Genomic DNA, 13939 nt, shown 5'->3' with positions numbered 1-13939 from the left:
ATAAACTTAAGTTTGCTTAATGCGAAGAGATGTGCATCAATGTTTTGGAAAAACAGACCGACTATAAACCAACGGCTGCAGCAGATGTTTTCTGTTCTCCTTCTGGAATAAATGATGTAAATATTAAAGGGTAAACAGGACCTGTTGAGTCTATCTGGAATTCTTTCATTAATTATGTTGGGAATGTGATTATCTCAGAAGACGGTGAAAGTGAGTGAAGAACATGTGAACTGCAGTTCCTAAAGACAGTTTATTTCAGGACACATAATGTCAAATCTAATTCTCACTATAAGAGGTTAAGCACGAAATATGATCAGTCGCATTGGAATCAGTATGTTTGAGGCAATTTGTTGTTGGTTTTTTTTGTCTTTTATTTTGAACTGAGCAGTAACACTACTACTGCTTTGGTCATATTTTGTATATTGTTCAAGATGTTTGTTAAAACAAATACATAAACATGCATAGCTTTAATATGGCCGGGCTCAAAGGGCGTGAATACTTTTATAGAAAGACTATAATGTGAACATCAATCCAGAGCAGAGGGACTCAGTAAATCTGAATTTGTCTGATGGATTTAAAGTTTCCCCTAAAGCTTATAATGTAAACTAATTCTATTTGATAAATGGGATTAATTTCTTTGTTTTTATGCTGAAATCTTAGATGAATGAAAGCTGAGCTGTAGATCAGGCATACCTGCTCATGGAGATTGTCCAGTTCTGAAGCATTTTCCACTGCGGTGCCACTGAAGTGCATATGATTCGGCCGCAGGCACGAGCTGCAGCGGGAGGGGTCAAAGGCATTGGGCTGGAACCGGCAGCAGTAACGGTCTTCAGCAGGGGGCGCCATGCTGATCCTCATTCTGGTTTATCTGGAACTTCAGCCTCTGATTGACTTGATTAAAAAAAAAACTGCTGTAATGTTATTTCCCAGGATAACAAACCTCATGATAAAAAGCTGAATTATTAGCTGTAATTCGACAGGTTTAAGACCTTTCAGATGTATTTGAAACGCGTATATGTTTTCAGAGTTACTAATTCTAGATAAAGTTAATAGCCTTTAGCTGAAGCAGACGGCTAAATAGATCCTCAGTTGCTTTTGTCATCAAAACAACATAAAAACATTGAGTGAAAAGCAAAAATGTCGTTACCTGCAGGTGATCCAGGCCTAAATTAAAAATCTCCACAACAATCATTATTTGGAAGGACTCCAACAGGCAGGAAGGCTGTAGGTTGACTGAGGGAGTGTATCAGGGGTTGAATCTTTTATGGAAAATAGCCTCAAACCTTCACTGTATCTCACCTGGTGTCAAAACAGAGTAGCCTATCAGGTAACATCCTCCGAAGAAAAGAGAAACCTGCTACCAACTCTTCAGAACAGGTGCTTTATGGACAAAGCTGCACAACAGCTGCTAATCTGATGGCGATTGACTCGTCTTTCTTACTGTCATTATTCTACAACAGAATAAAACCAACAATAACTTCTGTAAAGAGGACTGACCTCTGATTTTAGGAATAATTTTTAAATTAAAGTTGAACAAGAATTGATTTGATTGGAAAATTATGTCAAAAGAAAACAGAAATTCTTAAAAAATAAAAATCAACTAAAACATGTTATCTGCTATGTTTAAAATTGAACTCTTTTGGTATATCGTTTTAAATTATACATGCATGTAATATTTACTTTGTTTTATTAGTAACAAATCAGGTATGATAAAATCTCCAATATGATATTAAATTAGAATTAAATTAAATTAGGATGTAGCCCAGCTGAATGAGTGAGGGGTTTTGGCTAGCTAACGTTAGCAATTTAGTGTGTTGGGATATTCGCCATCCCTGCGCAGCAGCACATGCATTTTACTTAGGTTACACCGAGAAAAAACTTTATGGACTAGCTTAGCATGAGAGAAACACTGGACAACATCTTCTCCGTCGGCTGGCCTCCATAACTCCTCCAGAGTCAGCCATTCATTCACACAGAACATGGAGGGTGCGTGCACGGGCAATGACATCATCACGTCACAGAGCGACAAATGTGCTTAACACTTCCACTCAAAGAAATGTTTACTGCTCTCTCTACTGCGGAGGTCTTCAACAGGGGGTCTGCGACCCCTAGGGGGTCCACAGAGGTAGTGCATGGGGGTCGCGAAAGTTTTGGTTTATTAGACTTTTTTTTATATTCCCAATTCTTTCCACTAATTGAAATGTGTTTAAATCCACATAAACATGAATCCAACAGACTGCAGTAAACAGATAAATGGAGGCAGAAGATGTCTTTCAGTCATCAATGCTCACATTCAGCGACACACATTAAGCTGGGCACCGTTTCATTCACAACACCTGTCCCATCAACCAAGAATCAGGAATACTTTATTAATCCCAGGGAGGGATTACTTTAGTTACATTACTCCATCTGTAATAGAGTGACTATAGGACCAGTTTGATAGAACACTATTTCATACAATATATAATTAGGGGGTCTCTGCTCTATCTTGCCATCAGTTTGGGGTCCTTAGATTAGAAAACGTTGAAGACCCCTGCTCTACTGTATACTAGGAAACAAGAACAAAAACATATCTAATTTTGTACTGTACTCAGTTACAGTATAACCCATAATAAAAAAAAAAAACATTTCACATACTGGCAGTTCTGGAAACCTCCTTTACTTCACTTCTTTGTAACATTAATTTCACCTGCCAGCTTCCATTGCTCTCCGAACAAACAACCAGAGGTGTCAAGTAACAAAGTACAAATACTTCGTTACTGTACTTAAGTACAGTTTTTAGGTATCTCTACTTTACTCCATTACTTATTTTTCTTCCTACTTCTGACTTCTACTCATTTTCTCACCAGTATCTGTTCTTTCTATTCCTTACATTTTTAAAACAAACGTTACTCGTTCCTTTTGGCTTCGGTTTAATGTTTCTAAATCTTTATTTCCCGTCATGTGCTCCATCCAATGCAGATCATTGGCTCCGCCCACATCTAGTGAAAACTAGTGTGATTGGATGAGTCATAGAACGCAAACACTCATTGGTTAGCTAAAGGAAACCATCAGAAGCAAGCAGGTGTTCTTCAAACTGCTAACGTGAATTGTCTATGCCATGCTACAATGTGGGATTCAGAAAAAGATGTTGAAATGTCTGAAAGGTCGGACACAGGCGAGAGCGTATCGGGAGACGGAGACCAACCAGACCTCCCTCATCCTTGGCCCTATCTCACAGAATTTATAGAAATAGTCCAAATATTGAGCTTTCAGTTCATATAGCGGCATCTGGCTGTTTTTTTTAAAGGTTATTTTATACTTTTATACTTTAAGTAGTTTTTGGAGCACAACATTTTTCACTTTGGGTGAAAACAGGGTGTTTTCCCTGTAAAAACATAGTAACTACTGTAACACCTGTTATGAATCTGAGCTGTGGTTTGCCCTGCATACGTCCATAATTGCTTTGGGAGGTTACTCTCCAATAGCATGCATCATGCCACCTCGAATAATGTTCTCCATCCCCGTTCTACTGGGTTGGGTAGGGTGCACTTGTCTCATTCCTTATCCCATTACTCCTAAGTAAGGACTGTAAATCTTGCCCGGTTAAACTCTGTACCGTTGTCAGATCTATTACACTTAATCTTCCCATAGGGAGGATAATCTGCTATGAATTTTTCTGTAGCTTGCTCAGCATAGCTTATTGTCTTCAGAAAATAGGGAAAAATCATCCCACTGTAATCATCAGTAAATGCAATTGTACCCATCTTTATCTGCTGCTTCTATCAGCCCACACAAGTCTGTGTGCACTAGCTCAGGTATGGAGGTAGCCTTTGCATCTGCCTGTCTGTTTCTGCTTTGCGTGGAATTTACCCTGTGTGCATATTTCACAATTTTGGTTGGATTTATCATTTTTGCCCTTAATAGACATCCCTTCAACCGCATTCTCTATTTATCATGACAACCATATACTTTATCAACCTTTTCTCTCTCAGCTGTGCTAAGGTAGTACAGCCTACCGTACACATCCATTTTGATTTTTCTACCGTCCCTGTTGATGAGCCAGCTCTTTAAAACGGACCTCTGCGCCGTTGCCTGTCACTGCCTTGACAGAAACGATGTTCTGTGGGAATGATGGGATGTAGAGCCCATGCTTGAGTCTCCTTCTCACTCGTCGTCCCAGCAAGTAGACCTCGGCGTCTCTCCTCATCTTCGCCATTCCGCTCTCCTCGGTTCTGTTGGCCATCTCTATCATGTGGTCCTCTTGTCTGAAGCTCTTGTCCACCGTTTTGAACCTGTTGGCATTGTTGATCATATGTGATGTGGCCCCGCAGCCAACCATGAGCCCTTTCTTGTTTTCTCCAAGCACTTGACAGTCACTCATCTTAAAGAAAAATGACTGTGTATCTGTCTGTTCATCTGCTTTCTTGATTTGATCACAACCGTGCCCTTTTCCTCGCTGCGGTGTGTCCCATGCTTGATCATCTCTCCTCTGTTGCACGTCATTGGGGCATGCTCGTGCCATGTCTCCTCTTTTCTAGCACAGCGCTCCATGTCGGCCAAGTCCACCTTCTTTCCTCGGCCTCTCCAGCGCGCTTTCATTGCCCCTCCTGTCCTCATCACGTTGTCCTCGGTCACGTCTCCTCTTCTATATTTCTCTGTACTCTCATAGCTGCGCATTCTACTCTTAAATTTGCCAAAAGCCACGACTTCATTTGACTCGGGTAGCCCTTTCACTACCATTGCAATCATAAGTCCATCACTAATTTGCTCATATGCTCTCCTTAATGACATGAAAATAGTCTCTGCTCGAATTATGTATTGGATAATTGTCTCATCGCTAGCTTTGCAGAGTGGCTTGTCCTGGCTTGTCCTTACCAACGTAATGCTTTCGCAGAATATCCAAGGCCTTCCTTCCATCTCGTTCAGCTTCTCTCATTACTAACGATAAACTTTTGTTGTCCAAAACTTGTACAAGTTCCGCATACGCCTCACCATTCTTTGCCTCATCTTGGGCGAGAGCTACTCCATCTTCACCGTCGATTTCTGGCGTCTCTGTGATGGTCTCCCTGAGACTACAAAGTTCCATGTGCACGAGGAACCATGCTTCCCAAACTTTTCTCTTCACCTTTGAATAAAAGTCTGTTCCACCTGTGCCCTAACTGACTGGGCCCATAACCTGTGGGGATATTCGCCATCCCTGTGCAGCAACACTTGCGTTTTACTTAGTTTAAAAATCTTGATGGACTAGCTTAGCATTGGAGAAACACTTGACAAAATCTTCTCCTTTGCTGGCACTCCATAACTCCTGCAGAGTCGGCCATTTATTCAGACACACAGAACATGGAGGGTGCTGCGCGGGCACTGATGTCATCACGTCACACAGCGACCGGATGCTGATAAACATGTCTTTGCTCAAACAACACAAATAATCTGAAAACATTGTCATGGATGGAAATGGTGCTCTTTCACGGTTTGGGACTTGGACTTGATCACGTGCTCTGACTGCAGCGTGCAAAACACAAATCACATGTGACTTAAACAATAAAATTACCTGCAGGTCATGAATAAATATATACATATTGAGAGAAATCAAAAACTTTGTTATGGGTCCTTTGTACGTGTATTTAGTTCAGATTAAATCAAACTTGATGTCTCAAAAACCAAAAATAATGAGTTACACAATCAAATCAATCATTTTATCCAGGTTAGAGTGACGGTCATTAGTCTGAATGAACAGCTACATGTTACAGTTTTTTTTACTGTAGAAGTTGTAATGAGTAATGTAATGAATGTAACCGAGTAACTGTAACTAGTTACTTTTTACCAGCAAATATTTTTCCTTTAACATCGCAGCCATGTGGTCCTTGATTGTTTAATTCTTTACAATTTTCAAGAACATCAGAACATTTTCAAAGGGTGTGAATACTTTTAGACTCTGTTTAATAAATCTGTGGACTAGCGCTTTGAGATGAACACTTTTTCACACGTTATGCGATTAATCTGCAGAGCGCAGCAGCAGTCTGTGGTGTTTAATTACAGTTTTAGAAGCCTGCAGTTTGTCCGGCAGTGCTGAGACACAGAAGTATAATTAAACATTCTGGCACATGAAATGACAATTAAGGAGAGGTATTCTGGTCCTCCGCCGTCGGTGTGACACATGCATTCTGTTGCTACACTCAGCTGCTCTGGCAGAAGTTACAGTAATGAGAAAGTGGAGCAGGTTTCCATGGAGATGCAGTCAGAAAAGTTCCACTCATGCTCCTTAAAACTAGCAGCAAATCAGATCATCCTGTTAAAGCTACTTTTTAATTTGTTCCTCCTCATAAACAAATCAAAATGTGATGTTATACCCATACAGCGACATAAAGAGCGTGAAGAAACAGATGTTAACGCTGTCATCTCTTTTCTATTTTTAAACTTCAGCTTTAACTGGTAAATGGTATCATCAGACCAAATGCTCCATCATGGTTAGCCCAATGAGAAATCTTCTCTTCTACTGTTCCAACATTTCCAATCTTGATCAATAGTATCTTAATAGTTTTAGTAGAAGATGATCAATAATTATCTCTCCATATATTACAATAGGGCTCACTCTGTTATTAATGTTCTGGTTTGAGGTCTTCCTTCATCCAGAAGGCAGGAGGATTAGGGGTATGGTTTGGTTCCCTGGGGATGTCCAGGCTCCAGAGAGGAGTAATTGACTGAGTAAGGTCAGGTTGATGATGTGGAGCCTGCAGTGGAGAGCCGACAAGTCTCAAACTCATTTAAGTTTCCCTTTGAGCAGCTCTGGCTAAATCAGACACAGTAAGAGGGGTGGGAATTAAAGCTGATGCTAATTTTTACAGGATCAGAAGGAAGCTGCATGGCTTTATATTTTGATCAGGTAAGATCTGTTTAACTCCTCTTTAAGATCCAGTTGAAAATGAATCCTCTCTCTCTGCTCGGGTTAAGGTTAGTGTGGCGACTTCTCTGTGATCCACCGTAGATCAGGAACGAATTCCAATCTCTGAATGTTTGTTCAACTCTATCAATAAACCTCATTTATCTGCTATCTGTGCTTCAGCAAACTAGAAAACCAACATGCCAAATTAATCATTTATATTATTGACTTTATTCTTTGAAAAGCCATTGTTGCTCTGATCTCATCTCTGTTAACACAGCATTTTAAAATAACCTGTTTGACCAGCTAACCCTAACCCTTTTAGAAAATGAATTATGAGATAGAAGGTGAGTCAATATGGCTTATATCCAGATGGTCTATGATGCAACATGTAATAAAACACAAGTAATACTTTTATCTAGAGGTTTCTTCTTGTTCAAAGGGAGTTTTTCCTCTCCACTGTCGCTACAAGCATGCTTAGTGTGAGGGATTGCTGAAGAGTCAATGAGTCGATGCAATCAACTGGTTTTCCTTAGATAGAAAACTTTGTATCAATTTGACTGTATGAGATGACATGTGTTGTGAATTTGGCGCTATATAAATAAACTGAATTGAAATTGAATTGAATTGAATTGGATACCAGTTATGTTTCACCCATTTTGGACATAATATTTTTATTTATTTTTTTTACAGCTGTGTGTATGTGCCATTTGGGACAAAGCTTTAAGTCATTGGTGGCTTTTTATAATTAATTTATAAATGAAAAAAAAGGTTTGTGATAAGTTCTGTTTATCACCATAAAGTCAGATAGTCTTTGGAAAAGAGTCTTTATTTGTCACTTCATTTGGATGGGATTAAACTGATTTCAGATAATCAAGTAAAATGGATGTCCATGCCGGGAATCGAACACACTATCACCTGTACCGGAGTTACCTACTGAGCTATCCAGTTGCGTGTATATATATATATATATATATATACACTATATTGCCAAAAGTATTTGCTCACCTGCCTTGACTCACATATGAGCTTAAGTGACATCCCGTTCCTAATCCATAGGGTTCAATATGACGTCGGTCCACCCTTTGCAGCTAGAACAGCTTCAACTCTTCTGGGAAGGCTGTCCACAAGGTTTAGGAGTGTGTTTATGGGAATTTTTGACCATTCTTCCAGAAGCGCATTTGTGAGGTCGCACACTGATGTTGGACGAGAAGGCCTGGCTCTCAGTCTCCGCTCTAATTCATCCCAAAGGTGTTCTATCGGGTTGAGGTCAGGACTCTGTGCAGGCCAGTCAAGTTCATCCACACCAGACTCTGTCATCCATGTCTTTATGGACCTTGCTTTGTGCACTGGTGCACAGTCATGTTGGAAGAGGAAGGGGCCAGCTCCAAACTGTTCCCACAAAGTTGGGAGCATGGAATTGTCCAAAATGTCTTGGTATGCTGAAGCATTCAGAGTTCCTTTCACTGGAACTAAGGGGCCAAGCCCAGCTCCTGAAAAACAACCCCACACCATAATCCCCCCTCCACCAAACTTTACACTTGGCACAATGCAGTCAGACAAGTACCGTTCTCCTGGCAACCGCCAAACCCAGACCCGTCCATCAGATTGCCAGATGGAGAAGCGCGATTCGTCACTCCAGAGAACGCGTCTCCACTGCTCTAGAGTCCAGTGGCGGCGTGCTTTACACCACCGCATCCGACGCTTTGCATTGCACTTGGTGATGTATGGCTTGGATGCAGCTGCTCGACCATGGAAACCCATTCCATGAAGCTCTCTGCGCACTGTTCTTGAGCTAATCTGAAGGCCACATGAAGTTTGGAGGTCTGTAGTGATTGACTCTGCAGAAAGTTGGCGACCTCTTCGCACTATGCGCGTCAGCATCCGCTGACCCCGCTCCGTCAGTTTACGTGGCCTACCACTTCGTGGCTGAGTTGCTGTCGTTCCCAAACACTTCCATTTTCTTATAATACAGCTGACAGTTGACTGTGGAATATTTAGGAGCGAGGAAATTTCACGACTGGATTTGTTGCACAGGTGGCATCCTATCACAGTTCCACGCTGGAATTCACTGAGCTCCTGAGAGCGACCCATTCTTTCACAAATGTTTGTAAAAACAGTCTGCATGCCTAGGTGCTTGAATTTATACACCTGTGGCCATGGAAGTGATTGGAACACCTGATTCCAATAATTTGGATGGGTGAGCAAATACTTTTGGCAATATAGTGTATATATATATATATATATATATATATACACTGCCTGGCCGAAAAAAAGTCGCCACCAAATAAAAAGGTCCTTCACTCTAATAATTTGTTGGACCTTCTTTAGCTTTGATTACGGCACGCATTCGCTGTGGCGTTGTTTCGATAAACTTCTGCAATGTCAAAAGATTTATTTCCATCCAGTGTTGCATTAATTTTTCACCAAGATCTTGCAATGATGACGGTAGAGTCTGACTGCTGAGCAAAGCCCTCTCTAGCACATCCCAGAGATTCTCAACTGGGTTGAGGTCTGGACTCTGTGGTGGCCAATCCATGTGGGAAAATGATGAGTCATGCTCCCTGAACCAGTCTTTCACCATTGAGCCCGATGAATCATTGTCATCTTGGAATATGCCTGCGCCATCAGGGAAAGTCCATTGGTGGAATAACCTGGTCATTCAGTATATTCAGGGAGTCAGTTGACCTCATTCTTTGAGCACATACTGTTGCTGAACCTAGACCTGAGCAACTGCAGCAACCCCAGATCATAACCCCGCCCCCACAGGCTTGTACAGTAGGCACTAGGCATGGTGGGTGCATCACTTCACCTGCCTCTCTTCTCACCCTGATTGGCTCATCACTCTGGAACAGGGTCAATCTGGACTCATCAGACCACATGACCTTCTTCCATTGCTCCACAGTCCAATCTTTATGCTCCCTGCAAACTGAAGCCTTTTTTCACTGATTAGTGGTTTTCTTACGGCTACACAGCTGTTCAGTCCCAATCCCTTGAGTTCCCTTCGCATTGTGCGTGTGGAAACACTCTTACTTTCAGTATTAAGCATAGCCCTGAGTTCTACTGATGTTTTTCTTCCATTTGATCTCACCAGATGTTTAAGTGATTGCCGATCACCATCATTCAGGATTTTTTTCCGGCCTATTTTTCCTTGAAGATGATGGGTCCCCACTATCCTTCCAGTTTTTATTAATGCTTGGACAGTTCTTAACCCAATTTTAATAGTTTCTGCATCTCTTTAGATGTTTTCTCTGCTTGATGCATGCCAATGATTTGACCCTTCTCAAACAAACTAACATCTTTTCCATGACCACCGGATGTGTCTTTCAACATGGTTGTTTAGGAAATGAGAAGCAAGTCATTGCACCAGCTGGGGTTAAATCACTTGTTGCCATCTGAAAGATAATCGCCCATGCAGTAATTATCCAATAGGAGGCTCCTACCAGTTCCACGGCAGCTCCACAGCAGCTCCACAGCAGCTCCACAGCAGCTCCACGGCAGCTCCATGGCAGCTCCACAGCAGCTCCACGGCAGCTCCACAGCAGCTCCATGGCAGCTCCACAGCAGTTCCACAGCAGCTCCACAACAGCTCCACGGCAGCTCCACAGCAGCTCCACGGCAGCTCCATGGCAGCTCCACAGCAGCTCCATGGCAGCTCCACAGCAGTTCCACAGCAGTTCCACAGCAGTTCCACAGCAGCTCCACAGCAGCTCCACAGCAGCTCCATGGCAGCTCCACAGCAGTTCCACAGCAGCTCCACAGCAGCTCCACGGCAGCTCCATGGCAGCTCCACAGCAGCTCCACAGCAGCTCCATGGCAGCTCCACATCAGTTCCACAGCAGCTCCACAGCAGCTCCACGGCAGCTCCATGGCAGCTCCACAGCAGTTCCACAGCAGCTCCACAGCAGCTCCACGGCAGCTCCATGGCAGCTCCACAGCAGCTCCACGGCAGCTCCATGGCAGCTCCACAGCAGTTCCACAGCAGCTCCACAGCAGCTCCACAGCAGCTCCACAGCAGCTCCACAGCAGTTCCACAGCAGCTCCACAGCAGTTCCACAGCAGCTCCACAGCAGCTCCACAGCAGTTCCACGGCAGCTCCACAGCAGCTCCACGGCAGCTCCATGACAGCTCCACAGCAGTTCCACAGCAGCTCCACAGCAGCTCCACGGCAGCTCCATGACAGCTCCACAGCAGTTCCACAGCAGTTCCACAGCAGCTCCAAAGCAGCTCCACAGCAGCTCCACAGCAGCTCCAAAGCAGCTCCACAGCAGCTCCACAGCCACAGCAGCTCCACGGCAGCTCCACAGCAGCTCCATGGCAGCTCCACGGGAGCTCCACAGCAGCTCCACAGCAGTTCCACAGCAGTTCAACAGCAGTTACACGGCAGCTCCACGGCAGCTCCAAAGCAGCTCCACGGCAGCTCCACGGCAGCTCCAAAGCAGCTCCACGGCACCTCCACGGCAGCTCCAAAGCAGCTCCACGGCAGCTCCACAGCAGCTCCACGGGAGCTCAACAGCAGCTCCAAAGCAGCTCCGCGGCAGCTCCACGGCAGCTCCACAGCAGCTCCACAGGAGCTCCACAGCAGTTCCACAGCAGCTCCACAGCAGTTCCACAGCAGCTCCACAGCAGTTCCACAGCAGTTCCACGGCAGCTCCATGGCAGCTCCAAAGCAGCTCCACGGGAGCTCCACAGCAGCTGCACGGGAGCTCCACAGCAGCTCCACAGCAGCTCCACAGCAGTTCCACAGCAGTTCCACAGCAGTTCCACGGCAGCTCCATGGCAGCTCCATGGCAGCTCCAAAGCAGCTCCACGGGAGCTCCACAGCAGTTCCACAGCAGCTCCACAGCAGTTCCACAGCAGCTCCACAGCAGTTCCACAGCAGTTCCACGGCAGCTCCATGGCAGCTCCAAAGCAGCTCCACGGGAGCTCCACAGCAGCTCCACGGGAGCTCCACAGCAGCTCCACAGCAGCTCCACAGCAGCTCCACAGCAGCTCCACAGCAGTTCCACAGCAGTTCCACAGCAGTTCCACAGCAGCTCCACAGCAGCTCCACAGCAGTTCCACAGCAGTTCCACGGCAGCTCCACGGCACCTCCAAAGCAGCTCCACAGCAGTTCCACGGCAGCTCCAAAGCAGCTCCACAGCAGTTCCACAGCAGTTCCACGGCAGCTCCACGGCAGCTCCAAAGCAGCTCCACAGCAGTTCCACAGCAGTTCCACGGCAGCTCCAAAGCAGCTCCACAGCAGTTCCACAGCAGTTCCACGGCAGCTCCAAAGCAGCTCCACAGCAGTTCCACAGCAGTTCCACGGCAGCTCCATGGCAGCTCCAAAGCAGCTCCACAGCAGTTCCACAGCAGTTCCACGGCAGCTCCAAAGCAGCTCCACAGCAGTTCCACAGCAGTTCCACGGCAGCTCCAAAGCAGCTCCACAGCAGTTCCACAGCAGTTCCACGGCAGCTCCACAGCAGCTCCACAGCAGTTCCACAGCAGCTCCACAGCAGTTCCACAGCAGCTCCACAGCAGCTCCACAGCAGTTCCACGGCAGCTCCACAGCAGCTCCACGGCAGCTCCATGACAGCTCCACAGCAGTTCCACAGCAGCTCCACAGCAGCTCCACGGCAGCTCCATGGCAGCTCCACAGCAGCTCCACAGCAGCTCCACGGCAGCTCCATGGCAGCTCCACAGCAGTTCCACAGCAGCTCCAAAGCAGCTCCACAGCAGCTCCACAGCAGCTCCAAAGCAGCTCCACAGCAGCTCCACAGCCACAGCAGCTCCACGGCAGCTCCACAGCAGCTCCATGGCAGCTCCACGGGAGCTCCACAGCAGCTCCACAGCAGTTCCACAGCAGTTCAACAGCAGTTACACGGCAGCTCCACGGCAGCTCCAAAGCAGCTCCACGGCAGCTCCACGGCAGCTCCAAAGCAGCTCCACGGCACCTCCACGGCAGCTCCAAAGCAGCTCCACGGCAGCTCCACAGCAGCTCCACGGGAGCTCCACAGCAGCATTAAAGCAGCTCCGCGGCAGCTCCACGGCAGCTCCACAGCAGCTCCACAGGAGCTCCACAGCAGTTCCACAGCAGCTCCACAGCAGTTCCACAGCAGCTCCACAGCAGTTCCACAGCAGTTCCACGGCAGCTCCATGGCAGCTCCAAAGCAGCTCCACGGGAGCTCCACAGCAGCTCCAAGGGAGCTCCACAGCAGCTCCACAGCAGCTCCACAGCAGCTCCACAGCAGTTCCACAGCAGTTCCACAGCAGTTCCACGGCAGCTCCATGGCAGCTCCATGGCAGCTCCAAAGCAGCTCCACGGGAGCTCCACAGCAGTTCCACAGCAGCTCCACAGCAGTTCCACAGCAGCTCCACAGCAGTTCCACAGCAGTTCCACGGCAGCTCCATGGCAGCTCCAAAGCAGCTCCACGGGAGCTCCACAGCAGCTCCACGGGAGCTCCACAGCAGCTCCACAGCAGCTCCACAGCAGCTCCACAGCAGTTCCACAGCAGTTCCACAGCAGTTCCACGGCAGCTCCATGGCAGCTCCAAAGCAGCTCCACGGGAGCTCCACAGCAGCTCCACGGGAGCTCCACAGCAGCTCCACAGCAGCTCCACAGCAGTTCCACAGCAGTTCCACGGCAGCTCCACGGCAGCTCCAAAGCAGCTCCACAGCAGTTCCACAGCAGTTCCACGGCAGCTCCAAAGCAGCTCCACAGCAGTTCCACAGCAGTTCCACGGCAGCTCCACGGCAGCTCCAAAGCAGCTCCACAGCAGTTCCACAGCAGTTCCACGGCAGCTCCACGGCAGCTCCAAAGCAGCTCCACAGCAGTTCCACAGCAGTTCCACGGCAGCTCCAAAGCAGCTCCACAGCAGTTCCACAGCAGTTCCACGGCAGCTCCAAAGCAGCTCCACAGCAGTTCCACAGCAGTTCCACGGCAGCTCCATGGCAGCTCCAAAGCAGCTCCACAGCAGTTCCACAGCAGTTCCACGGCAGCTCCAAAGCAGCTCCACGGCAGCTCCACAGCAGCTCCACGGCAGCTCCAAAGCAGCGCCATGTCCGTTCTGTTTTTTGTTTTTATAAACGTTTTGTACT

At 46.6% G+C, this 13939-nt stretch overlaps 1 protein-coding gene across 1 annotated transcript in view; it reads right to left on the bottom strand.

Annotated features, from left to right (window-relative positions):
• Positions 1-1381, bottom strand: part of LOC119776772 (myosin phosphatase Rho-interacting protein-like) — a 37092-nt gene extending 35711 nt beyond the window's left edge. The window contains exons 1-2 of the mRNA XM_038275365.1: positions 1148-1381; positions 694-891 (exon numbers count right to left, since the gene is read on the bottom strand). Of these exons, the coding sequence (XP_038131293.1) occupies positions 694-858 (165 nt within the window). The 5' untranslated portion in view covers positions 859-891; positions 1148-1381. The remainder of the gene's footprint in view (positions 1-693; positions 892-1147) is intronic.
• Between the last annotated feature and the right edge of the window lie 12558 nt (positions 1382-13939).

Source organism: Cyprinodon tularosa, unplaced genomic scaffold, assembly GCF_016077235.1.
Source record: "Cyprinodon tularosa strain WSP-4 unplaced genomic scaffold, ASM1607723v1 ctg955, whole genome shotgun sequence".
In the NCBI taxonomy this organism is placed as follows: Eukaryota; Metazoa; Chordata; class Actinopteri; order Cyprinodontiformes; family Cyprinodontidae; genus Cyprinodon; species Cyprinodon tularosa.
The sequence above is the reverse complement of the archived record's forward strand: the minus strand, read 5'-3'. Positions and strand labels throughout refer to the sequence as shown.